We start from the raw sequence: 26285 nt of genomic DNA on the forward strand, positions 1-26285 counted from the left end.
ATGAAAGTTCTGATCCTAGGTTAATATTGGTCCCTCGGATCATTTTACACAATGAAAGTACCGATCCTCACTTCATATTGGAACCTTGGTTCATGCTACACAATTAAAGTTCTGATCCTCAGTTAATATTGGTATCTAGGTTCATTTTACACAATGAAAGTTCTGATCCTCGGTTTGATATTGGTACCTAGGTTCATTTTACACAATGAAAGTTCTGATTCGAGGTTAATATTGGTCCCTCGGATCATTTTACACAATGAAAGTACCGATCCTCACTTCATATTGGAACCTTGGTTCATGTTACACAATGAAAGTACCGATCCTCAGTTAATATTGGAACCTTAGTTCATTTTACACAATTAAACCACTGATCCTCGGTTAATATTGGTACCTGGGTTCATTTTACACAATGAAACCACTGATCTTCGGTTAATATTGGAACTACGTTCATTTTACACAATGAAAGTACCGATCCTCAGTTAATATTGGAACCTTGGTTCATTTTACACAATGAAAGTTCTGATCCTAGGTTCATGTTGGTCCCTCGGATCATTTTACACATTGAAAGTACCGATCCTCGGTTCATGTTGCTTCTTTGGTTCATTTTGCACAATGAAAGTACCGATCCTCGGTTCACATTGGTACCTTGGTTTATTTTACACAATAAAACCACCGTTCCTCGGTACATTTATTGTCAGGCTCTTTTTTGTCAGGTTCACACTTTCTTACACTAAAGACTCCAAAGACCCTTTAAAACCTCGAAGACCCGAAATACCCTTTAAATAAGGGTGGAGGGGAAAGGGGTGGGAGGAGCTCGAGAGAGAGAGAGGTAGAGAGAGGTAGAGAGAGGTAGAGAGAGGTAGAGAGAGGTAGAGAGAGGTAGAGAGAGGTAGAGAGAGGTAGAGAGAGGTAGAGAGAGGTAGAGAGAGGTAGAGAGAGGTAGAGAGAGGTAGAGAGAGGTAGAGAGAGGTAGAGAGAGGTAGAGAGAGGTAGAGAGAGGTAGAGAGAAGTAGAGACATGTAGAGAGATGTAGAGAGATGTAGAGAGATGCAGAGAGGTGTAGAGAGATGTAGAGAGATGTAGAGAGATGTAGAGAGATGTAGAGAGGTAGAGAGGTAGAGAGAGGTAGAGAGGTAGAGAGGTAGAGAGGTAGAGAGGTAGAGAGGTAGAGAGGTAGAGAGGTAGAGAGAGAGAGAGAGAGAGAGAGAGAGAGAGAGAGAGGTAGAGATGTAGAGAGGTAGAGAGGTAGAGAGAGAGAGATGAGGTGAGGGTCCAGAGTGAGGAGTGGTGAGATGAAATGAAAAAGGGGCGGGAGGAGGGAGGGAGACCCTTTCCCATGCCCTTTTTCTCAAGACTGCGCGAGGTGAGCAGCTGTTGTATGAACTCTGTCGGTCCTAACGGCTTCTGTTGATATCCTGTAAAGTCATTCCCTGGACACCAATTTTAAAAAGAAATGCTCTTCCAAAAAAGGGTGCCACATTAACCATCAACCGACCCTTCAGCAGTGTATGAGGTCATTCACATATTACGTACGCAAAGGAAAGTAAATGGAAGTCGGCAGCGGTTGTATTGGGGGTGAGGGTATCAAAAAGAGGTGGCATGTGGAAAAAATGGGACGACGACGACGACGACGACGACGACGACGACGACGACGACGACGACGACGACGACGACGACGACGACGACGACGACGACGACGACGACGACGACGACGACGACGATTTCCCCCCTTGAAATCAAGCCCCACATCGTGGAACGTGCGATGTTGATGTACATCTGAAAGTTCGTGCCGTTGCTCCATCGAGCAGCAGATGGTGACGCAGCTCGCTAAAAGAGGGAACCTGAGGTGACTCAGGGACTTGTATTTAGACGAGTTGTGTTGTGATTTGAAGCGATTTCACGGATTCCAAATGTCTGCCTGAGTGAGGACGGGGAACGGGGCAGAAAAACACAAATCTTCAATCGGGATCCTTTTGTTTTGTTTGAGTGTACATGTGTTTGCGTCCCTCGCGGACCCCCCCCCCGGTGCCCTTCATCCGGTGCCTTTTGACCTATCCAGTCAGAATGAATAGTCATGAACGTTTTGTGCGCCGCGTCGATCAATTTTAAGCGAAATAATTAGTAAAGCCGTCTGCACGAAGCTGTTCAACCCCATTCCGATCCGTAGCCTTCTTTCCGGGCCGAGGAGGACGAAGAAGAGAAAAACAGGGAGAGACTCGAAACGCACAATTTGTCATTCCTCACACGGACTGTGGGGGCGCTGCCCCGGCGGGGTCGGCAATACCCCGGTTTTGAGCATCCACGGAGAGGGGATCGAGGGGCGTGTGGTTGTTCGGGCACGTGGAGCGGGCGGGGCGGGAAGGCCGGAAGGTTTTTATTTATTTAATTATTTTAATGTTTTGGTTTTTTTTTTTTTTTCCGGAAAGGAAGCGCGAGACCGGTCCGGGCTTCGACCGCAGCCTCCGCGGCAGGGTCTCGCCCGCTGGGTGTTCGTTAAACGACGTCTCATCCGCCCCGTCTTCCTCTTCCTCGCACTACTTGCTCAGGTAGTCTGATCGTCACCGCGGAGCCGGCTGTCCTCGTGTCCGTACAACTCCCGCTGCTTGTCCCGACCGGTAACCAGGGACGCCGGGTGACTGGGTGAGGAGTCTCTTCGCCCCTTAAATCGTCCTGCACTTGGGAGTTTTCCCGACAACGTGGGGGATTTCAGCTCTCCGGAGTTTGGTACAGTGTTGGGGGTAAAGGGAATCCGTTTGAACGGTTCATGACGAGGTAGTTTGACAGTCTGTGCTGTGGCCGGACTTCTCGTTGCCATTGAGGTTGGAATCTTTTTTTGTTTGTTTTTAAGGTGAGAGCGAGCGATGAAAGGTGTGGCATGTGTCGACGTGTGTCAGGTTCGGGAGTTGCTAATTGCCCGTAAATGAAAGGCAACGTGATTGCAGATTGCGTGAGTGAGTTTGAGAGCAGCGATGCCCATCGACGACGTCTGGTTTCATGGTTCGATTCCGGTTGCACGCCTGGGCTTTGAGTTGCGAGAAAAGAAAAACAAATTCATTCGAAGGATGCCAACTTGTAGGTCTGAGTACTCGAGGAAGATGACCCCAAGGTTTTGTCTTTACAGCCCCAAGTTCATGCAACGGGTCTACTCTTTTAAATAAGCCTGGTGTTGGCTTGACGGTGAGGGTGGCTGGCTTATGATCTTAGGGTCTTGAGTTGAAGCCCTTGTTTGACCCGTTGAATTAACACGAGGCAGGTTGACTCAGCCTGTCATCCTTCCGAGGTCAGTAAAATGAGTACCGGCTTACTGGAAACAGGGGGCACTGCATTAGCAGCACAGCTGTGCCCCTAGAAAACAATGCAGCCAATCAGCTACAGGCTGCGTACAAGTAAATAAAACACTTTTAATGTCACGATATGATCAAATTATCATCACTGAATAATCTCTATTATAATACCAAGCTTGCACACTACAAACTCGGCTCGCCGTCACACAATCCCTATGAAATTGCGGTGGCGCTTAGCGGACATGCCGACAATGTTTGGGAAGTCTTGGCGTTCCATAGTACCACTTGCATTTTGCACAATGCGTATTTTTGTCATTCCCCGTGTACAGTCTGTCGTCTGCTACCAGCTATGTTGTACTGCTATCCCGTGCATTTGCACGGGTATCGCTCGTCATACTTATTACTAGCCTGGTGTTGGCTCAGTGGTTAGGGTGGTGGCTTGGGATCCTAGGCTCCTGAGTTCAAGCCCCGTCAGCCGCTGAATGAATACACCAGGGGTTGACTCAGCCTGTCGTCCTTCCGAGGTAAGCAAAATGAGTACCGGCTTACTGGAAACAGGGGGCACTGCATCAGCAGCACAGCTGTGCCCCCAGAAAACAATGCAGCCAAGCAGCTACAGTCTACATACAAGCAAATAAAACACTTTAAATATCACGATATAATCAAATTATCCTCACTGAATAATCATACTTATTACCATGCACAATGCGCACTCCGAAGCAAAGTGGCATCAGGAATTAAGTCTTTCTCTTTCTCTTTCTCTTTCTCTTTCTCTTTCTCTTTCTCTTTCTCTTTCTCTTTCTCTTTCTCTTTCTCTTTCTCTTTCTCTTTCTCTTTCTCTTTCTCTTTCTCTCTCTCGTACCATACTCTTCACAGAGCGTCAGTGCCGCAGAAGCAGTTTCCTGAGCAAGGGATATACTGGGTGGTTTGCCATTGCCTTCCCAGCAGTCGTTAAGGCAGGGATATGGAATTTAATTATGGTACCGGTGATAGGTCGCCAACTCTTCATGAAGGATACCATGTGGTCTTTACCATCCATCAACTAATGCCAGCAGACGGGACATCCAGTTTAACGTCCATCCGAGAGACGGAACGTGCATTGATGAATCACCCTGCCCGTGAGACACCAGGATGGCAGTTTATAGCTGGGTCGGCGTTCAAACCCAGGCTGGACGACATCGAAGCGAGTGTGGGTACCTCTGAGCCATCCTGCCCAGCCCTTGAATTAAGTGGGAGTTAATTAATTTTTCTCTTTTCACTCACCCTGTGTGTTTTGATCCCCTGCTTTGGTCACATTTTTATTCATACACGAGTTTGAAAATTTGATTCCTGAAAATAGAACTCGAGAAGAATTTTGTTTTTTGAAACAATTATAATAAATTCCCAGATGGCACATCAATGAGCTGGAATTGGGCAAATTGGTTAAATATTATTTGAATTGTCCATCTCTAAAGCCAATTAAAATCTCTACAAGTAGTCGCTACCAATAGAACCAAGGATCTTGACATTAAAAATACTGTCGAGTTCCATCAATTGTTTATTTAACCACCTTCACCGACTGTACGTTTTATTTTTTTTTGTTCTAATCACGAGCAAGCTAAATATAACTGTACATCTGATCTGAGAGCGAGCAAGAAGAGGATCCGGCATAGCATTTCACAGCCATAACCTTTACAGGGTGGCAGGGAAGTCGTTCGTTCTGTCCACTTAAATAAAACGGCTCTTGGGTACGATTTTCTAAGTGGAGTGTTGTGTTAATATGGATCAGATACTAAAAATGTGTTTTAATTGTTCTCACAATGAAAAAATAAATGTCAGTGTTCGAAGAAGACGCAACCCCCTATTTTTAAAATGCAATATCTTTGTTCGCTAAAATTTAATTTTTGTGACTGTTCGTACTTGAAATTCATTTCTCTTAAAATATAATATGATGCAATGACGGGAACGTACAGAGGCAGTGGACTTACCTCTGAGCTTGGCGGCTTAAGAAATTATGCTCGTAGACGGGACACCCAGCTTAACATCCATCTTAGGGATTGTGCAGTTTGTGATGCAATGCCTTGCCTATAAAGCACCAGTTTATAGTTTTATTGAGAATCAAACCCAGGCGAGATGGGCTAAAAGGTGTGTGTGTGTGTGTTTGTGTGTGTGCGTGCGCGCGCGCGTGCGTGTCTAATTATAAAGAAGAAAGTTTGTTTGCTTGTTTAGCACCTGCCAAGAACCAGTGCAACAAAACTTTGCATGACCTCGTCTTTCATGCACATGAAGGTCGAGGGCGATGTTTGGATTAAAAAAAAAAACTTGAAAAATTAAAATCAGATCATTGTCCTTCAGGCCTTGATTGGGTCTTGTGCTTATACACTGCCTGCGTTTTTTTCCCAGAAGCGATCGAATAATATGTATTGTGAAGATCGTATGTTGAGGTTGTCGTGATTTGTTGTCGACAACACAAGTTTAATTGTTATTGTGTTTATACGTGCACCTGTTAATAAAAGATTGCTTTACACAGGTTTATTTCCTTCCATGTTTAGGCCGTGATTGAGTAATATGTACACTATTGTGAAGATCTATGTTGAGGTTGTATTATGTAAGCAAGCTAAATATAACTGAATATAAATACATCACTATCTATACCCACTTTACCCAGTCGCACCCAACTGTCCCTGGACTCTGTATCCTTTTCTCCTGACAAGGTGGAGAGCTTGCTTTCAAACCTCGAGTCAGATTCTGCAACCGGTCCAGACGGCATCAGCCCACGTGTCCTCAAAGCCTGCTCTTCTGCTCTTGCTCACCCACTCTCTGTTCTATTCACCCTCTCATTTGCCCAAGGTCATCTGCCATCTGCTTGGAAATCTGCTAACATCACTGCCCTGCATAAAAAGGTGCAAAAACAGATCCCTGTAACTACAGACCAATCAGCCTTCTCCCAATCATCAGCAAGGTGATGGAATCCATCATCGCTTCAGATATGAAATCCTTCCTCTTCTCCAATGGCTTGATTTCCAATCATCAATTTGGTTTCAGACCAGGTCACTCTACCCTGGATATGCTGCTTCTGCTCTCCCATCAATGGATGGAGGTCCTCAATGCCAGACAGGAAATCCGAGCCGTATCCCTGGACATATCACGTGCTTTTGACACAGTCTGGCACCCTGCCCTACTCACCAAACTCTCTTCCCATGGTATTCAAGGCCATCTCCACTCATGGCTCGCAGACTTCCTCTCCTGTCGCAGTCAACGTGTGGCCCTAAATGGAGTTCTTTCATCCCCTCTTCCTGTGCAGGCTGGAGTTCCTCAAGGTAGCGTTCTGGGCCCTGTTCTTTTTCTGGTTTTCATCAATGATCTCTCGGACTCTCTGGAAAATCCTCTATTTCTCTTTGCCGACGACTCCACCCTCTGCCGTACCATCTGTCATCCCTCAGACCGGCAAGCAGCAGCTTCTTCACTCACTGCAGATCTGGATAAAATCACAAACTGGTCCAACACGTGGAACATGTCTTTCAATCCTGACAAATCTCACACTCTCACTATGTCTCTTCGAAAGGACCGTTTACAAAACCCCCCCATCCACTTTCTCAACAATCCTCTGGAAGAAGTCTTTTCTTTCAAGCTTCTAGGTCTCACTATCTGCCATGACCTTTCCTGGGAAAGTCACATTTCCAACCTCGCCTCAAAAGCCAGTCGCCGACTGGGAATCCTCCGTCGTGCTAAGTCCTTCCTCGGCCCTCTTGAGCTCCTGACCACTTACAAAGCTTTTGTCCGTAGCCTGATGGAGTACTGCTCTCCCCTCTGGGCTGGTGCTCCTGCCTCCCACCTTTCTCGGCTTCACGCTGTCGAAACCAGGGCATTTAAGATCATCGGCATCTCCCGCAATGAAGCTGAGTCTTTGGGCCTCTCACTCGATCACCGCAGGTTGGTCGGTGGTCTTTCTGTCTTCTACCGACTCCTCTCCAGCCTTGCCCCCCCTGCTCTCTCTGCGATTTGTCCCCACCACATTTCCACAGGGCGCTCAAGGTCCGCCAACAACCCCCTTCTGGTAAAACTACCAAAATCACGAATCACTGCTCATCTTCACTCTTTCATTCCTCTTTTTCCCGCCTTTGGAATAAACTTCCTCACTCTATTCTTTCCCATTCTTCCCTCCAGGCTTTCAAAACAGCTGTTCACCACCACCTCTTATCTTCCCCCATCCAAATCCTCGATCTTTTCTACCCCCGATAATCCACCCAAGCCCACTTCCTTCATTTCTCCTGCTTTCCTTCCTGAAAGTCCCTGAAATGTCCATCTTCTCTTCGCCATGTTCCCCGTCCCATCCCCATCCCTCTCCCTTCCACAGTTCACCTAATGTGTCTGTTCCCCACTGTTTTGTCCCTTCCACTCCCGCCCCTCTTGTCTCATGCCTCCTTGCTGTGAGTTGTGTGTTAGCTCTCATACGAGCCTCGACCAAGGTATACAAAAAAAAAAAAAGAAAAAAAAAAAGCTGATAACAGAAACTGTATATTCCCTTTGTTCACTTTAATCTACCACATCATGAATCTATTCATGACAATAGATATATATCGGCACGGTAAGAATCCCACCGGAGCACTTCTGGAACTCCCAAGGGAACACTTCCATTAAGAAATATCTTAACCTACCTTATTTGCATTATAAATACTGCCACATGCCACCAAAAAAGACCCCTGATGGGCAGAAACAAATCAGATGCAAACAGAATGGGACTCCACAAGTCACTTGAAATGCAAGAGCAGACACAGGCTCGGCTTGAGGATCAAAATGCAAGACAAACAGCCTCCAGGTCAGCTGAGACTACAGAGCAGACACACGCTCGGGTTGAGGATCAACGTGCAAAACAAGCAGCCTCCAGGGAAACTGAGACTACAGAGCACACACGATCAAGTTGAGGATCAACGTGCAAGACAAACATGTTAGCATGTTTGGCATCCTTAGAAGGTTTAGCATTTTGATACAATTCCAATCACATATTGATGATTCCAACAAAACCATAAGGCCAACATTCCCAAATTTGTCATTCAGGAAATATTTCAATACATATTGCATTGAATTTCCCCTGGCAACGTCGGGTACTTCAGCGTGTTTTGTGTGTGTGTGTGTGTGTGTGTGTGTGTGTGTGTGTGTGTGTGTGTGTGTGTGTGTGTGTGTGTGTGTGTGTGTGTGTGTGTGTGTGTGTGTGTGTGTGTGAGATAGAATTGTTAGGAACAGTTGTGTGTGATGATTAACATTTCTTTTCGTGAGGCTTCTCCCACTGATTTGTCATTATCTTTTGGTGGAAAATCCACTGCATGGTTTCTTCGATATTTGTATGTTTCTTATGTATTTATTTGATTCTTGTGTATTGACTACCTGGACGCAACTGAGGCTGTGGATCTTCTGTTGTACGTCATCTCCTGAAGTGGGTCCATGATCAAGGTTGTGGATCCACTGTTTGGAGAGGTTCTGGGCTGAAAGGATTGAAACCTCGAGGAAGAACGGTGTCCAGCTGAAAATCCGTGCGTGCGTGCGTGCGTGCGTGCGTGCGTGCGTGCGTGCGTGCGTGCGTGCGCACGAGCGCGTGTGTTACCTCCGCCACTTAAGGTGAAGGAGGTTATGTTTTCACCCCTTTCTGTCTATTTGTTAGTTGCAAAATGGAAGATTTTTCAAGTATATTGGTCAGTCGATTTTGTTATTCTGTGTGTTTGTCTGTCTGTTTGTCTGTGTCTGTTTATCGCCTGCAAGTCACAATTTTAAACTGATCTTCACGAAACTTCATCACATGGTAGAGTTTGTCATAAGGAAGAAGCCTATTGTTTTTGAGGTCAAAAGGTCAACATAGGACAAAGGTCAACAACTTAGGTGTTTTCTAAAATCCTCAATTTTCATCTGATTGACTTGAAATTTAAAGAGGATTTATATTTCAGTTCACTGAATTCAACTAGCCAATTATTTTTGAGGTCAACATAGGCCAAGGGTCAACAATTTCGGTGAGATTTCAAAAAAAATCTCAATTTTCATCTGATTGACTTTCAATCTGAAGAGGATTTATTGGGTGTGAAGAAATTGAAGAAGATATTGGGTGTGTGACAGGGAAGAATTGATCCAGATCCGAAATTTGAAGAGGATTTATATTTCATGTCACTGAATTAAACCAGCCAATTATTTTTGAGATCAACATGGACCAACAGATCAACATAGGACCAAGGTTAACAACTCGGGTGGTATTCCTAAAATCCTCAATTTTCATCCGATTGACTTGAAATTTGAAAAGGATTTATATTTCAGGTCACTGAATTCAACCACCAATTATTTTGGAGGTCCACATAGGCCAAAAGGTCAACATAGGCCGAATTTCTAAAAATTGACAATTTTCCTCTGATTCTCTTCAAATTTGAAGAGGAGTTGCATATTAGGTCATTAAATTCAACCACCAATTATTTTTTAGGTCAAATTTGTATTATGGATTTTGCAAGAATCGTGCTCTGCATGACGTCTTCTTCTTGTTTGTTTGATTGTTTGTGTGCAGGATATCTCAAAAAGTTGTTGACAGATCCAGATGAAATTTTGTTGACAGGTTGGGTGTGCGACAAGGACAAACTGATTACATTTTGGTGAGGATCCAGATCTGTATCCTACTACTAGAATTTCTTAAGTGATTCTTAACCATTGAGAGATAGGGCGAAACTAATATATAGCACGATATCTCAAAAAGTCGGGGACGGATTTGGATGAAACTTGATGGACCTGTTGGGGTGTATGACAAGGACGAATTGACTCAATTTTGGTGAAGATCCAATTCTAGATCCGGATCTTATAATTTTCTAAGTGATTCTTCACCATTGAGAGATGGGGCTAAACTAATATATAACGCGATATCTCTAAATGTTGTGGACAGATTCAGACAAAACATAGTGGACCGGTTGGGTGTGGGGTAAGGACAAATTGGTTCAATTTTGGTGAAGATCTGAATCTGTATCTGGATACGAAAATTATTTTATTTTTAAAGTGATTCTTCACCATTGAGAGATGGGGCCAAAATGATACAGTACTGTATAGCATGATATTTCAAAAATGTATTGGGCCCCATATGTTCTCATGGATCAGGCATTATGTGGTGGAGGTATGCGCTTTACCAAGTGCCCTTCTAGTTCAGTTAGTGGTTACGACATTGACCCATTCATAAACAATCATGCAACTTGCATTTATTTTGGAATAGAATAAACAATGGAGCTATGCTTACATGGTTACATTGATATATTTATGGTCACTGAGTCCGGATAACTCCATATGAGTATGCCGAGTCACTAAGCGACCACTATTTGTCAATCATCCCGGAAACCTCTTGCCAGCTCCCACGTCCAGAGTCGTGTCACCGTCACAAGCGCAGTTTTCAGTCCGACCAGGTATCATGCCAGCAGTCACATAACCGTTCTTATTGATTGGCCAAGCAGAACCAAGTCACGTGCTGTGATGTTATCTATGAGCCTAATCTTTCTCAATCATCCGATCACTTCGCTGCCATATACCACTGCTGCAATAAGCATGAAGTCAGGAGATGAGTGCATTTTATACATTCATTAACGTTATGCACATACAGTCGTGGGCAAAAATATTGGCACCCTTGCACTTTTTTCAAATAATGCACCATTTATTCCAGAAAATTGTTAAAATTAAAAGATCTTTTGGTATCCACATATGTATTTCTTTGCTTTGCAGTGGAACAAAACAAAAAAAGCTGAAAAATTACGAAATCTTAACTTGTTTCACACAGAAAACCTAAAATGACCTGGACAATATTATTGGCACCTTTTCAAAGTTGTTATAAATAATTAGATTTCAGGCAGGTGATTCTTCTTTACTTTGAAACTGAACTCACCTGTGGTGAGTTACAGGTGCCAAAAATATGAAAATCACTCATTCGACCAGTTTGAATTGAGAGAAGGAGTCATTCTGCTGTTTTGTGTCACTGTGTGTACCACAATGAGCGTGGAGAAAAGATAAGAAACCAGAGAATCGTCTGAGGAGGTCAGACACGAGATTGGCCATCTTCAGAGACCTTCATGTTCCTGTGTCCACCATATGCAATGTTATCAGGAAGTTTCAGACCCATGGCACTGGAGCCAACCTCCCTGGACGTGGCCACAAGGGAAAACTTGATCGAAGATTGCAGTGAAGGATTGTGCAAATGGTGGAGAAAGCACCTTGATCAACTGCCAAACAGATTCAAGCTGACCTTCAGACACAAGGTACGACAGTTTCAACTCGCACCATCCGTCACCAACTCAATAAAAGGGGGTTCTATGGTAGGAGACCCAGGACGACCCCACTGCTGAGAGAGAGACAAAAGAAAGCCCAACTGGAGTTTGGAGTTTGCCAAAACACACCTGAACAATCCTTCTGGGAGAATATCCTGTGGACAGATGAGACCAAATTAGAGATTTTTAGGAAAGCACATCATCTCGATGTTAACAGAAAACAAAATGAAGCCTTCAAAGAAAAAAACACCTTACCTACAGGCAAACATGGAGAAGGTTCAGTGATGTTTTGGGGTTGCTGTGCTGCCTCTGGCACTGGGTGCCTTGAATGTGTGCATGGCATCATGAAATCAGGAGATTAACAAGGCATTTTGGAGCGCAATGTTCAACCCAGTGTCACATAGTGTAGTAGGTCGTAGAAAAATCATGCAAATTATGATACAAGCATCAAATTTGGCATTTCTGTTCTGCAGGGCTTTCTGATCAAATCTGCCTGATTGGCCATTTGAAAATCCAAATTTTGAAAAAATTGAAAAAAAAAAAAAAAAAATCTGAAGTCACAGCTGGCTGAAATTCTTGAAGCGCAAGTGAACATCCCAGACTGAGAACGAAGGGGAGATGCAGTCATCATTGATGGCTCAGCACTTATCAATGCCCTACCTCCATGCACTTCAAAGATATTTGATGACTATGCTAAAGAAGACATCATCCCAAAGGTGGAATCCGATGGTGCCAGGTACGAGAGGGTGGATGTAGTGTTTGATGTGTACAAGAAGTCAAGTCTGAAGTCCGAGGCAAGGTCGAAAAGGGGGCAAGGAATCAGAAGAAGAGCGACAGGAACCAGTAAGACCCCAAGTAACTGGAGAAGCTTTCTTCGAGATGACAGCAACAAGACTGAGCTGTTTCACTTCCTTGTGGAAAAGATGTGTGAAGCACAGACGACAAGCACAGTCATTGTCACAAAAGGAGAAGATGCCATGGGCAACACAAGGAAGCCACTGGATGCTGTGTCTCCATGTTGTCATGAAGAAGCTGACACTCGAATATTTGTACACTCCAGGGATGCAACGACGGATGGTAGCAAGTCCATTATCATTAAGGCTAATGACACGGACGTACTAGTCACAGCAATATCTGTACTGCCATCCTTACAGGAACTAGGTCTTGAGAACATGTGGATTGCCTTTGGCCAAGGAGCCAAGGCACGATGGATTCCAGTCCATGAGGTAGTTTCTGCAATAGGGCCTGAGAAAGCTACAGGGATCCCATACTTCCATGCGTTCACTGGATGTGACGTCGTGTCTGCCTTCCGTGGTAAAGGGAAGAAAACTGCATGGCAGACTTGGAACGTCTTTGATGATGTTTCTGAAACATTCACCAATCTCAACCAGCATCCAACATTGATTCGTGATCTTGAATTTTTTGAAGTTTTTTTTTTTTTTTTCAAATTTTTCAAAAGTTGGATTTTCAAATGGTCAATCAGGCAGATTTGATTAGAATCCCCTGGAGAACAAATGCGTCAAATTTGATGCTTGTATCATCATTTGCACGATTCCTCTCAAAAATTGCTGTTATCTGCCCCACTATCCCCCTCTGGTGCACAGTGCCGGTCCCGTTCAGTTTGACTCTGAGTGCAGCACGTTCGAAGTGCAGGATGTCAAAGTGCAGCATGTGTCCTAAAATATGGACGAAAAGTTCCGAGACTCGAAAGGCAAGCAAAAGTCAAGGCACTAGCTAAGAGACACCTGCTAAAGTTTAAAATCTCAAGTGTCAAGTCTCTATAACGTTCATGTGCCCGACGTTTTATAGTCGCCTGCCCCCCCTCCCCCTTCGCGGCTCCTCGACCTCATTGGATGATGCTTCAAAGTCCCTATCGGCGGTCCCCTTCCACGATTGTCCCTGGGCGGTGGCTCCAGCCGACCCCTAACGTGGATTGGTCCAGCTGCAATGGGTCGTGTAGACTTTTCAATCTGTATTTTGTCCCTGTCATGGCTTGGTGACTTTTATCCAGTTTCAACCGGTTTTAAGGGACTTACTGGCCTGCCGTGCTTCCAGTCGGAGGTGTCTCGTTGGCGTTAGAGGTGGCAATGGGTGACTCACCCTGGTTGAAACTGGTTTGGGAGATTGAGGAAACAAGAGATAGGAAATATGTGAAAGCCTTCTCCACTGTAGACGTGAGAGAGATGGGGAGAGATAAATACAAGAAGTTATATCGATGGAAAATGAACACACCCAACAATCTATTTCATGCATTCGCAACACATATTTATCCACATGTATTACATCGCACTTAACTATACAGATACTGTGAAATAACTATTGGTATACTATAGATTGACTCTTTTACCTCATAAAAGCCACAACCACGATGGTGTGTGTCTGTGTGTCTGTGTGTGTGTGTGTCACAAAAACTTAAGATGTTGATGTACTCCTCTATCGCCAATGCTTCCAGGTACCCATGTAATTTTAATTTGAACCTATCTGCTGTTTTTTCTGCTTCTACCTTTCCAGGGAGACCATTCGATGCATTTACCATAAGTTTAAAATCCCTGCCTTACTACCATCCAAACTCTCCTCTTTACTCTTAAACTGTGGCCCATTGTCCTGTCATCGTCCATTCTGTTAAAAAAAAGAAAACCCTTCTAGACTTATTTTGTCAATACTCTTCATTATCATAAACATCTCTATCAGATCATCGTGCCGTGGCTTCCTTTCTAATGTAAAAAGTCCTGTCTCCTTCAGCTACTCCTCGAAGCTTAGTTTAGCTTGGCCCAGAATCGATCTCGTCTCTCTGCACTGAACCCTTTATGGCAGCTATCTCCTTCCTCAGTTGTGGTCACCAAAACTGCACACAATATTCCAGATGAGGCCTCACTCGATTCATGTACAGTGTTAACATTATCTCTTTTGATTTCTAATTTGTCCCCCAATGAATACAACCGAAAACCCAATTAGATTTACCGATAGTTGCCTGGCATTCTGCTGTCCTTGCCCCACGCATTTATTACCACCCCCCCCCCCCCACGATCCTTTTCTTGTGTCACATGATCCAAGACTGTACGTTGCATTATATAGTCCCAATTTTCATTATTCCTACCCATTCACAGCATCTTGCATTTCTTTACGTTAATCTGCATCTGTCAATCTTTAGCCCAATTGATGAAAGTATCTACACTTTGCTGAATACGATCACATCCGTCTGCTATCGACCTTACCTCCAAGCATTGTATTGTCTGCAAATTTGGAAAGCCGACTTTTCATCCCACTATCCAAATAATTGATGTAAATAATGAATAATAATGGTCCCAGTACGAATCGCTTCGGTAACCCAGTACTTACAACCTCCCCCAACATCCGCCCATTCGCAGCCACTCTTTGCTTCCTATCACTAAACCAATTTTTAATTCAGTTAGCTACTCTACGAGCAACTCCACAAGCCCGAACCTTGGTTAACAGCTTTCTATATGGTACTTTATAAAATGCCTTCTGAAATTACAGATACACCACATCCACTGCACTTCCCTCATTCACCCAGTCAGAAACTGATTGATAGGACTTCAATAAATTTGTTAAGCATGACCTCCCTTTTATAAATCCATGCTCACTGTGTTTAATTAGTTTATATTTATGTAAATGGTTTGCCATGCAATCCCTAATTAACATCTCCAACACCTTCCCCACAACTGAAGTTAAACTAACAGATCTATAGTTCCGCAATTCTTCTCTGGATTATTTCATAAATAATGGTGTTACATTTGTTACTCGCCAATCGTCTGGTGCCTTGCCTGACTCCAACGAGCTGTTAAAGATGTCGGCTAACACCCTGCTTATCTGCTCCGCCACCTCCCGCAATACTCTTGGATACATATTATCGGGCCCTGGAGCTTTATCTTGGCTTCGCTTTTCGAGCTGCTCCTTAACTTCCTCCACTCCAACATGGAACTCTTCCAAAAGCCCTTCCTCGCCCCTTAGATAGATTCTCTCAGCTATTAGCAATGCCCCTGACTGTTTTTGTGTCAGATGTTGAAACAAAATAAGTTAAGTAAGCCTGCCATTTCACTTTCATCACTAACCAACCTCCCTCTGTTATTCCTCAATGGGTCCACACTTGGCTTAACCTATTCTTTACCTCTTTTGTACTTAAAGAATGCCTTCATGTTATGTCTAATATTCTTGGCCATATCCTTCTCATATTCCTTTTTGGCCTGCAGAGTTATTTTCTTTACTATCCTCTGTTTACTCCTATAATGAGAGGAGTCTGATTCCCATCCCATTATTTTATACTTGACGAAGCATTTTTACCCGTCATTTCGCTGACGGACTGAATCAAAGGACAGCATGTTGTACTTCACAAACATTCTGAACTATTCACCTTTTCATTTCCCGAGGACTTCTTCCATTTGCTTGGAAGATAGCTCACACCACCGTCGTCAGCAACCTCTTCCTCTTGTTCACCACACTTATTCCCACATTCTCGCAGAAAATCTACCGAACATAACTTCAGGCAAATACAACAAGTATTGTTGTAACAACTTGGGAGAAGGAATCTTCACTTACCAGACCACTCTGGGTACCAGTAAGGCCATCTTTTATGACATTGCTTTTCCTCTTCACACGAGCGAGCCAATTAAGTTGAAATTTCCTTCTCCCTATGGATGCTAACCCAGGGGATTTGTCCGTTATTCTTTAAATGCTGAACGTCAAACAAGGAAGCAGCACGTATCATTTTTAAAATCTTTGGTATGACACAACCAGGATTGGAATCGAACCGCTAACCACCCAGACTTAGAGTGGCTGCTCTAACCGTCACTCCATCATGTCTGATTTAGGGACCAGAATGAACCATCTTTGGTCCATGGATAGACAAATCTCTGGTTACTCAAATTTTGGAAGGCTTGTCAAAGCAGTACTCATGTACCTTGGTTCTAAGGCTGACATGCATGGTCATACAAGTAACCACTCTTTTGTGAAACCCGTTTTAACATATAAAAGTAAAAAGGGGAAAAGAATCATTGTGACAAATCTAAACACACGCACTTTAGTTTGGAAATAAAAATACAGGGTCATGCCAACCTTATCAAACCAATATAAATAGATTTGATCCAAAATCCATGTTAATGCAATAAACACATCCACCATACTCTGAAGACCAAAATGCTTGGTCATGCAAAAATTGGATTTTATTTCTACCTTGGTGGTATCATCAGTAAGAAAACATCCATCCATCCATTGGGACCATACTCTGTGCAGAGCGTCGGTGCTGCTGAAGCAATCTCCTGGGATATTGGGCACAATCCTGGACAGGTCGCCACAACGTCGCAGGATACACTCCGACACAGGACGGGTCGCCACTGTGCCATTTATGAAACAAAGTTACCAGAATTTTAACCCTCCAGGGACTTGAATTATCTTGATTGCTTGTCACTAAATGGCAGCAAACATGAGGCATATGTCGTTCCTCAAGAAATACTTGATTAAATTATGACGCAAAACGACACATTTAAAACAAGTCACACAATACTAAACCAATAAATGGCACCATTTTTCCCTCGGAACCAAACATGTACACGCATAATATAGAGACGGTGGTTCAGGGATGTGCCTCCAGGCCTGATATAGAATGGCAGAATATGCTGCAGGTTACTGGGGAACATAGCAGCTCTAGGAGACATGTTAGTTGGAGAGTGAATGCAGGGTAACCGAACAGAACCTTATGGCCACCTTTGTCTGGCCCTGCTCCCTCTTCACTTCCATTTATTTTTCTGTCCCCTCATTCCTCCCTGAGCCTGGTGTTGGCTTAGTGTTTAGGGTGGCAGCTTGGGATCCCAGTGTCCTGAGTTCAAGCCCCGTTGGCTGCTGAATTAACACCAGGGGGTTGACTCAGCCTGTCATCCTTCCGAGGTCGGCGAAATGAGTGCCAGTGTACTGGTCCCGGTGTATGCCCCGGTTAGAATAGGTGTACCATATCCCTGTGTGTCGTAAGAGGCGACCAGGGTTGGCGTCAGGAAGGGCATCCGGCCATAAAACATTGCCTCAAGAAAAAGCCAAACCCCTGCACAGCAGGGAAAAATGGCTGTAAAAACGGTCATTTTTTTTTTCATTCCTCCCTCCCCACCCCGGCCTCCAACACCTCCAGATAATCATGGAGCAAGCCTTTCTACCATTTCTTCCCTGAAGCTTTCCACCAATCTCTGCCCAAACTCATTCCATCAATCTCCACGCTGGGACTTTCCAGCAATCACTGCCATAGGCCTTTCTACCAACGTCTGCCCTGGGGCTTTCCACCAATGTCCATTCCAGAGCTTTCAACCATTGTCCGCTCCAGGGCTTTCAACCAATGTCTGCCCCAGAGCTTTCAACCAATGTCTGCCCCAGGGCTTTCAACCAATGTCTGCCCGGGGCTTTCAATCGATGTCCGCCACCGGGGCTTTCCAGCAATCTCCGCCTCAGGGCTTTCCAACAATCCCCACCCCTGGGATTTTCAGCAATCTCCACTCTGAGGCTCTCCAGCAATCTCCACCCTGGGGCTTTCCGACAATCTCCACCCGGGGCTTTCCAGCAATCTCCACCCCAGGGCTTTCTGACAATCTCCACCCCGGGGCTCTCCAGCAATCTCCACCCCAGGGCTTTCTGACAATCTCCACCCTGGGCTTTCCGACAATCTCCACCCCGGGGCTTTCCAGCAATCTCCACCCCAGGGCTTTCTGACAATCTCCACCCCGGGGCTCTCCAGCAATCTCCACCCCGCCCCGCCCTGCCAAGCCCCAGACCAAGCCCCAATCGACCCAAGATTTTCCAATCCACCAAGCTCACAACCAATCTCTGACTGAAACATGACATGTTCTTCTTCAGATTGTCTGTACACCCCAATCCACAGAGGAGAACAAAGATGACACATCTTCCCCAAACCAGACACTTAGTTTACATAGTTCATCGTAAGATGTTCTAAATCGAAATGTGAATATGAATGGTGTTGTTCTAAGGCCTTAAATTAATTCTAAACCTAAATGTGAATATACATGGTGATGTTGGTCATGAATATGGTGCTCTTGCACAAGGATCTGCCATCATACATTTCTCTTATTCACTTATTTACAAGATTAACATTTTTAATGCAGATGAAAGACCACTCCTCGTTGAACAATAGATTGAGACTGGTGAATTACCAGCCTCTGTTGATCTTGAGGTGTTGTTGACACTCACATAACAAATTTGATGCCTTTCTTTTGGAGGATATTAATGGGAAAAGTGATCCAACTCATGGCACGATGCTTATCAATGCAGAATCTGCCTCGTAAAAGTAACCAAAGTATTTTTCGACCCAAAACAGGTGTGGGTCTCATTTGCGATTTCTCCTAGAATTGCTGTGCTGGTGGAGAATGCCAATATTAACAGCCGTAGATCCTGCCATGATTTTGTTTTTCAACTGCATTGCTTGTAATGTCCTGATCCTGACAATAAGGAGATGTGACCAGGAGCAAGACGCGGTTCATAATCCCGGTGAATTATTTGGCCACGATGACTCAACAGGCTGGTGACCTTTGAGGATGAATCTTTGGAATCGACATATGAGAGTTCTGGCTGTGAATTTATTTTTCGATTCCATCGAGTATGCCTGGTTAGCATTTTATCAGTCGTTCTTGAACCAGGGTGCTAAATTGGGTGTTCATTGAGGCTGCTAAGATGTAACGGCAGTTACAACCTTTCTGCATCAAATATTGAAAAACATCCTTTATAAGGGATAACAATGGCAGTTCACTGCTGTCTCATGATGTTGAATGTTTAAATGTCCTCATTTGAAATGTTGCAGAAAAAAATGAAAAAGCAAAATGAAACTAATCATACACCTTGATCTCTTTCACATAGGTTCCCACGACTGATGCGGTCTGCTCTTCTTATCATCTGTGGATTAAGAAAGTCAAGAAGACAGGGTTTCTTCATTTCTTCATTCAACATTTGATAACTTCGACACAAGAAATGTACTTTATGATGCGGCTATTATAATGCACATGCTTCAGGAGAGTTTGATTCCGATGCGATGATCAAACCGAATGCCTTGCGTGTTGTGCATTCGTCGGTTTGCAGGTGGAATGCCAAGTTCTCACGATGCGCACTTTGCAACAGAAACCGCATAGTTTGATAAAGCAGAAAACGTGATGCTTGTTACCTCAAAATGAGGCAAATAGAGCAGATGCTTCAATATACAACTGGTTGTGGCTCATGAAAAATCGCAAACAAGGCATTTCAGAATCGTGGAGGTCTTTTGGTCGCTATTTCAATCAGACTTTGGAATGACAGATGCCTGGCCTGGTTTGGTGCATGGCACGTGTATTGATTGTTCACTGTGCAATGTGTCATGTACAGACTGTCTTTGATGCTATTTCAACCCCACCACTTTGCCACCTGACCATGCGATGTGACAGTACTCTGTGATCTGATTCATTACCTGTTTTACAAGAGAACTTGCTCTAATCACTCATTTTAAACCAAACCATCCCAGCTCTTATTGTTGTTCAGCATCATTGTAACTGCAACATTCTTTTTCTTTTCATTGCCAAGTAATTATTACAACAACACGCACATTTGCCAAGTCCATTATTGCTCATGTGCTTTGGTTGCTCACCGTGGCATATATATTTTGTAATCTGAAGGAAAAGTCACAGTCCATTTGATTCTACAATGCAGCTCTCAACTGTACTCAATGGGGTCCTGCTACCAGCCCTTGCCGCTGTTTTATGGCAGTATGGCCACCTTCGCCGGCGTGCCGAAAGTGCTGAGGCTGAAGCTCAACGGGCCCGTGAGAGCCCCTTGCTTGCTCCGGCCGACTATGATGCAGCAATTCGAGAACTCCATGCCGATGGCACTACTGCAGTGTGCACCGGGAAGGTACATACTGATCGTATCTGTAGGTTTCAACATCTCTGCTACTGGGCACCCGCAGATGAATTCCTTTTCTTCCATGGGCCTGGATCTGTAGCCCTACCAAGCCTCGGAGCTCGCCGTTTCCAGCCAGCTCTTCTCGACCTCTCAACAGTGGATGATCACAATACCCAGTATTTCAACGTTGTTGACTTGCCAGTGTCATCTCTGGATCGCCTTCCACGGCCTGCCTTTCTTTCTGATACGGCACTCATTTTCAACCGCTTCAACCCTGAGAATTTGATGCATGTTCTCCATGATGACCTCTTGCCAGCCTTCTACACTTTGAAACAGTTTGGTGAACTTTCATGGAATTATACACGACTTGTGCTGACTGAAGGTTGGTCTGAAGGACCATATTTTGAGCTCTATAGGCTATTAACAGGTCGACAGCCATTATTACGTGGAGAACTGTCTTCTCTGGGTGATCTTTTATGCTATCCTCGTGCTTATGTGGGCCTAAATAAGCTGCCTACGTGGTATCAGTATGGTTTCACTCAGCCGCAAGGACCCAAACCCAACCTTTTGGTATCTGGGAACGAAATTCGTCACTTTGCCACATTTATACGTACACAGCTCAACGTATCGGAACCTCACACGTACTCTGTTAATGGAGGCACATCGGAACCATATATTGTGCTCATTCGTCGCACCTTGAACCGGCTTATCCTAAATGAGGCTGAGCTTATCCTGGCAATTGCACAAGAGTTTGATGCTCGCTTACTCGCCATCTCTTTAGACTCACACCCTTTCAGGGAGATAGTACGCATCGTGAGTGGTGCTTCAGCACTCGTGAGCATGCACGGATCTCAGCTTGCTCTTGCGGTTTTTCTTCCTCCTGGAGCTGCCGTTGTGGAGATCTTCCCTTATGCTGTCAACCCAACACACTATACTCCTTATCGGACGCTTGCCTCTCTGCCAGGCATGGTGCTGTCATACATTGCTTGGCGAAATGAACGGATAGAGGACACTGTCACACATCCTGATCGGCCATGGGATGAGGGTGGCATAACTCACCTGTCAGCGGCTGTACAAGAACGCATTGAGCGCAGTGTGGAAGTTCCACTGCATTTGTGCTGCCGGCACCCTGAGTGGTTGTACCGCATTTACCAGGTACAGTTGGCATTGTGCCTCATTCATTCATTCATTCATTTATTTATGAACCAAAATGCCTTGCATTGAATGTGTTTTTATGAAAAAGTGGAAATGTAAGGAAAGAATGTCGGGAAGCAATCAGGAAATAAGTACGGAATCAAATATGTTATGCATCGCACAGTAAAGAGCACGGTGTCACAATGTAGCAAAAATAAATTCAGACTAATTTTGCCAAAAAGTTGCAAAATATTATTGTCTTTATTGTGCAATTATTTTTTTTTGCATCACTTATAAGAAAGTTTATTTGTGTTTTCGAGCGATCAGATTTGGGTTTAGAAAGAGCGACTTAAAATGTTTGTTCTCCTTCAATCAGAGCAATCTGGTAATTTAATTCCTCCATTATGCAGAACGAGCAGAGCCCATGGTAAAAATACTGCGATATTAAAAAAGAGGAAGCCTTTTATTCTTGCGCTGGTTGACTGATCTCAAAAATGGAAGGTTATATTTTTCTTAAGAGCAAAGAAAAAAAAAATATTTCAGGAGCGATCAATGTAGCAGTCTATTGCCTATACACTGCCTGGGTTCAATTTTGTTTTTTTTTTGTCTGATTGAAAAAGTTATAATTTTCCCATAGGTTTGGATTAATTTAAAGCAACCTTTATTTCATATATTTTTCTCTCCAAAGAGCATTTCCATGTTTCAGGGTGGGACAGACAGACAGACATACAGCATTAGCCTTTTATTTAATACACTAGTGCGGGCCCGTAGGTGCGTGCCCGTAGGTGCGTGCCAGTATGTGCAGCTTCGTTCCTTCGCTCTCGTAAACGACGACTGAATTGGGGCATTGTTTCAATTAGATCGGACCAACCGTATCATAAATTGCCATAACTTGGGAAACACCTGGGAAACATACTCAGGTCCCCAGCGTCAATTGTGACGTCATATCAAACGAAGAAGAAGAAGAATTGTGACGCCCCTCTCTCTCCCCCCCTCTCCCTTCCCCTCTCCCCTCTCTCACCCCTCCTCTCTCGCCCCTCTCTCGCCACCTCCTCTCTTCCCCTCTCTTGAATTGTGATGCCCCTCTCTCTCATCCCCCCTCTCTCCCTCCCCTCTCTCACCCCCTCTCTTGCCTCCCTTTCTCGCCCCTCCCTCTCCCCCTCCCTCTCCCCCTCCCTCTCCCCCCTCTCTCGCCCCCTCCTCTCTCGCCCCTCTTTCTGTAAATGTATTCACAAATGTCTACTAAGCACAACAATTAATTCAAACCTTGGGAAAAAACAGCTTTCAAACCCTTGGGAAACAGCTGTTTCCCTTGGGAAAATTCAAACCTTGGGATTAATTAATAATTTGAACAATTAATTCAAACGTTGGGGAAAAAACAGCTTTCAAACCTTGGGAAACAGCTGAAATGGATGAAGAACAATATCAAACCTTGAAAGGCACATACTCAGGTCCCCAGCGTCGATTGTGACGTCATACCAAACGAAGAAGAAGAATTGTGACCAATTGTGCAAAAAAAACCCAAAAATAAATAAATAAATAAACATTAATTGTGACATTCGTGTAGTCATAGCACCGTGTCATGTCATTGGTTGACAGACGTTATTTATTGGTCATTATTGGTTGACAGACAATATATAGGTTGTTATTGGTTGACAGACATTGGTCATTGTATCACGTTATTCTTTTTATTACTGCTAATTATTGTGCTATTATTATTATTATTAATATGCTGTTATCATTATTCTGAGATATCTCTGGGAAAAAATGGCATGATAAGGTGGAACGACACTTCAGCTGCGATATATACACCTTTCCAACACTGAAAAAAGCAATAAAATGGCCGTAACTTGGGAACCGCTCGTCCGATTACTATCAAACATTGAAAAGGCACATCCGCGGGTCCCCGGCAATATTCCTGGCAAGTTTCAATCAGATCGGACCGGCGGTTGTCGAGAAACGGCGGTCGCAGACAGACACACACACATTGCTGGAATTATAGATAGATAATATGGAATAGGCAAAGCCAAGAAGCGAACGTAGAATTCTTCTTACATTCGCTTCTTAAATATAATATTACCTCAACATTACCTTCACAACAACAACTACACCGCCTAGAACAGGATCTCATCTGAAAAAATAAATATTACCTTCACAACGACAACTACACCACCTAGAACAGGATCTCATCTAAAAAAATTAATATTACCTCAACATTACCTTCACAACAACAACTACACCGCCTAGAACAGGATCTCATCTGAAAAAAAAAAAATCCTCAACATTACCATCACGACAACTACACCGCCTAGAACAGGATGTCATCTGAAAAAATAAATATTACCTTCACAACGACAACTACACCACCTAGAACAGGATCTCATCTAAAAAAATTAATATTACCTCAACATTACCTTCACAACAACAACTACACCGCCTTGAACAGGATCTCATCTGAAAAAAAAATTCCTTAACATTACCTTCACAACGACAACTACACCGCCTAGAACAGGATCTCATCTGAAAAAAAAAATCCTCAACATTACCTTCACAACAACTACACTGCCTAGAACAGGATCTCATCTGAAAAAATAAATATTACCTTCACAACGACAACTACACCGCCTAGGACAGGATCTCATCTAAAAAAATTAATATTACCTCAACATTACCTTCACAACAACAACTACACCGCCTAGAACAGGATCTCATCTGAAAAAAAAAATCCTCAACATTACCTTCATGACAACTACAGTTGTCTAAAAAAAAACAAAAAACGAGCGGTTCCCAACTACATCTAAAAAAATAAATATTACCTTCACAACGACAACTACACCACCTAGAACAGGATCTCATCTAAAAAAAATTAATATTACCTCAACATTACCTTCACAACAACAACTACACCGCCTAGAACAGGATCTCATCTAAAAAAAATAAATATTACCTTCACGACAACAACACCACCTAGAACAGGATCTCATCTGAAAAAAAAATTCCTTAACATTACCTTCACAACGACAACTACACCGCCTAGAACAGGATCTCATCTGAAAAAAAAAATCCTCAACATTACCTTCACAACAACTACACTGCCTAGAACAGGATCTCATCTGAAAAAATAAATATTACCTTCACAACGACAACTACACCACCTAGAACAGGATCTCATCTAAAAAAATTAATATTACCTCAACATTACCTTCACAACAACAACGACACCGCCTAGAACAGGATGTCAGCTGAAAAAAAAAATCCTCAACATTACCTTCATGACAACTACAGTTGTCTAAAAAAAACCAAAAAAACGAGCGGTTCCCAACTACATCTAAAAAAATAAATATTACCTTCACAACGACAACTACACCACCTAGAACAGGATCTCATCTAAAAAAAATTAATATTACCTCAACATTACCTTCACAACAACAACTACACCGCCTAGAACAGGATCTCATCTAAAAAAAATAAATATTACCTTTACGACAACAACACCACCTAGAACAGGATCTCATCTGAAAAAAAATTCCTTAACATTACCTTCACAACGACAACTACACCGCCTAGAACAGGATCTCATCTAAAAAAATAAATATTACCTCAACATTACCTTCACAACAACAACTACACCGCCTAGAACAGGATCTCATCTAAAAAAATTAATATTACCTCAACATTACCTTCACAACAACTACACCGCCTAGAACAGGATCTCATCTGAAAAAAATAAATACGAGAAGCGAACGTAGAATCCTTCTTAAATTCGCTTCTGACTTCACCTATAACTTGTTCACAACTGTATACGCAATTTCTGGTTACTTCGGCCTGGATTCAGGATCAGCAATCAAATAATGTAAATCACGATTAAAAATTATTTTTTGATGATGCGGGAGATATCTTTATTAAAATCAGTGGAGGAAATATACACCATGTCTGATATTTGGGTCTTTCATGTCTCCGACGATGCCTTTATCTCCGGAATGCATCATTCCCCATGACAAAAACCGGAAGCAAAAGGGTCATAGCCGACGACACGGATTCCAAATTGCCAGCGTATTGTGTTGTGTTGCTGTTTCCTATTCTCTCATGTGCACCCATTAAGTATGAAGCTCACTACATTCGTGATAAAGCTCATTATAACATGGGTGTAACGTCCATCCAAGGGACGGCACACACGTTGATGAATCACCCTGCCCGTGAAACACCGGCATGACCATTTATAGCTGGGTCGAGATTCAAACCCAGGCTCGACAGCTTAGAGGTGAGTGTGCGTACCTCTAAACCACCCTACAGAAAACTCCTAATTAAACCAAACGCTGAAATAAAAAAAAGCAGAACACATTTTTATACATGGCATTTTCTGACATAAAAGATGTGAGGTTTAAAATCATTGAAAGAAAACGATGAAGAACAAAAATAAATGCTCCTGAGCTCAGAATTTAATTTTAAAAAGGTCAAAAGATTCTGTTACCTTGGAGATAGGAGAGAGGCATCAGGAGGAGCAGAATTAGCCATTGGATCAAGAACAAATTCAGCTTGGAAAAAGTCATGAAGTGGTATCATGGAGTAGGTGGTATCATGAAGTAGGTGGTATCATGAAGCACAGAAACATTCCATTACACTGAACAACAAAAATTTTTTACTGGAGATGTGTAAAGTGATTTAGACTAATTTGGGCACGCTGATTTCAAAAATCATAACCGTTTTGCTGTATCACGTCAGGATTTTCAGTAACAGAAAT

The 26285-nt window shown here is 43.4% G+C and overlaps 1 protein-coding gene across 5 annotated transcripts in view; it reads left to right on the forward strand.

The window, feature by feature from the left end:
* Positions 1–2332: 2332 nt before the first annotated feature.
* Positions 2333–26285, forward strand: part of POMGNT2 (protein O-linked mannose N-acetylglucosaminyltransferase 2 (beta 1,4-)) — a 56360-nt gene continuing 32407 nt past the window's right edge. Inside the window, exons 1-2 of one of the 5 annotated variants that reach the window (XM_085845373.1) lie at positions 2333–2546; positions 19400–21565. In XM_085845373.1, the coding sequence (XP_085701499.1) occupies positions 20213–21565 (1353 nt within the window). In that variant the 5' untranslated portion in view covers positions 2333–2546; positions 19400–20212. Of the gene's footprint in view, positions 2820–19399; positions 21566–26285 lie in introns of all 5 variants that reach the window. The other 4 variants (XM_085845370.1, XM_085845371.1, XM_085845369.1 and 1 more) reach the window with 4 other exon arrangements.

This window comes from Eptatretus burgeri, chromosome 11 (assembly GCF_056783735.1).
Source record: "Eptatretus burgeri isolate ZD-2024b chromosome 11, Ebu_testis_v1, whole genome shotgun sequence".
Lineage (NCBI taxonomy): Eukaryota > Metazoa > Chordata > Myxini > Myxiniformes > Myxinidae > Eptatretus > Eptatretus burgeri.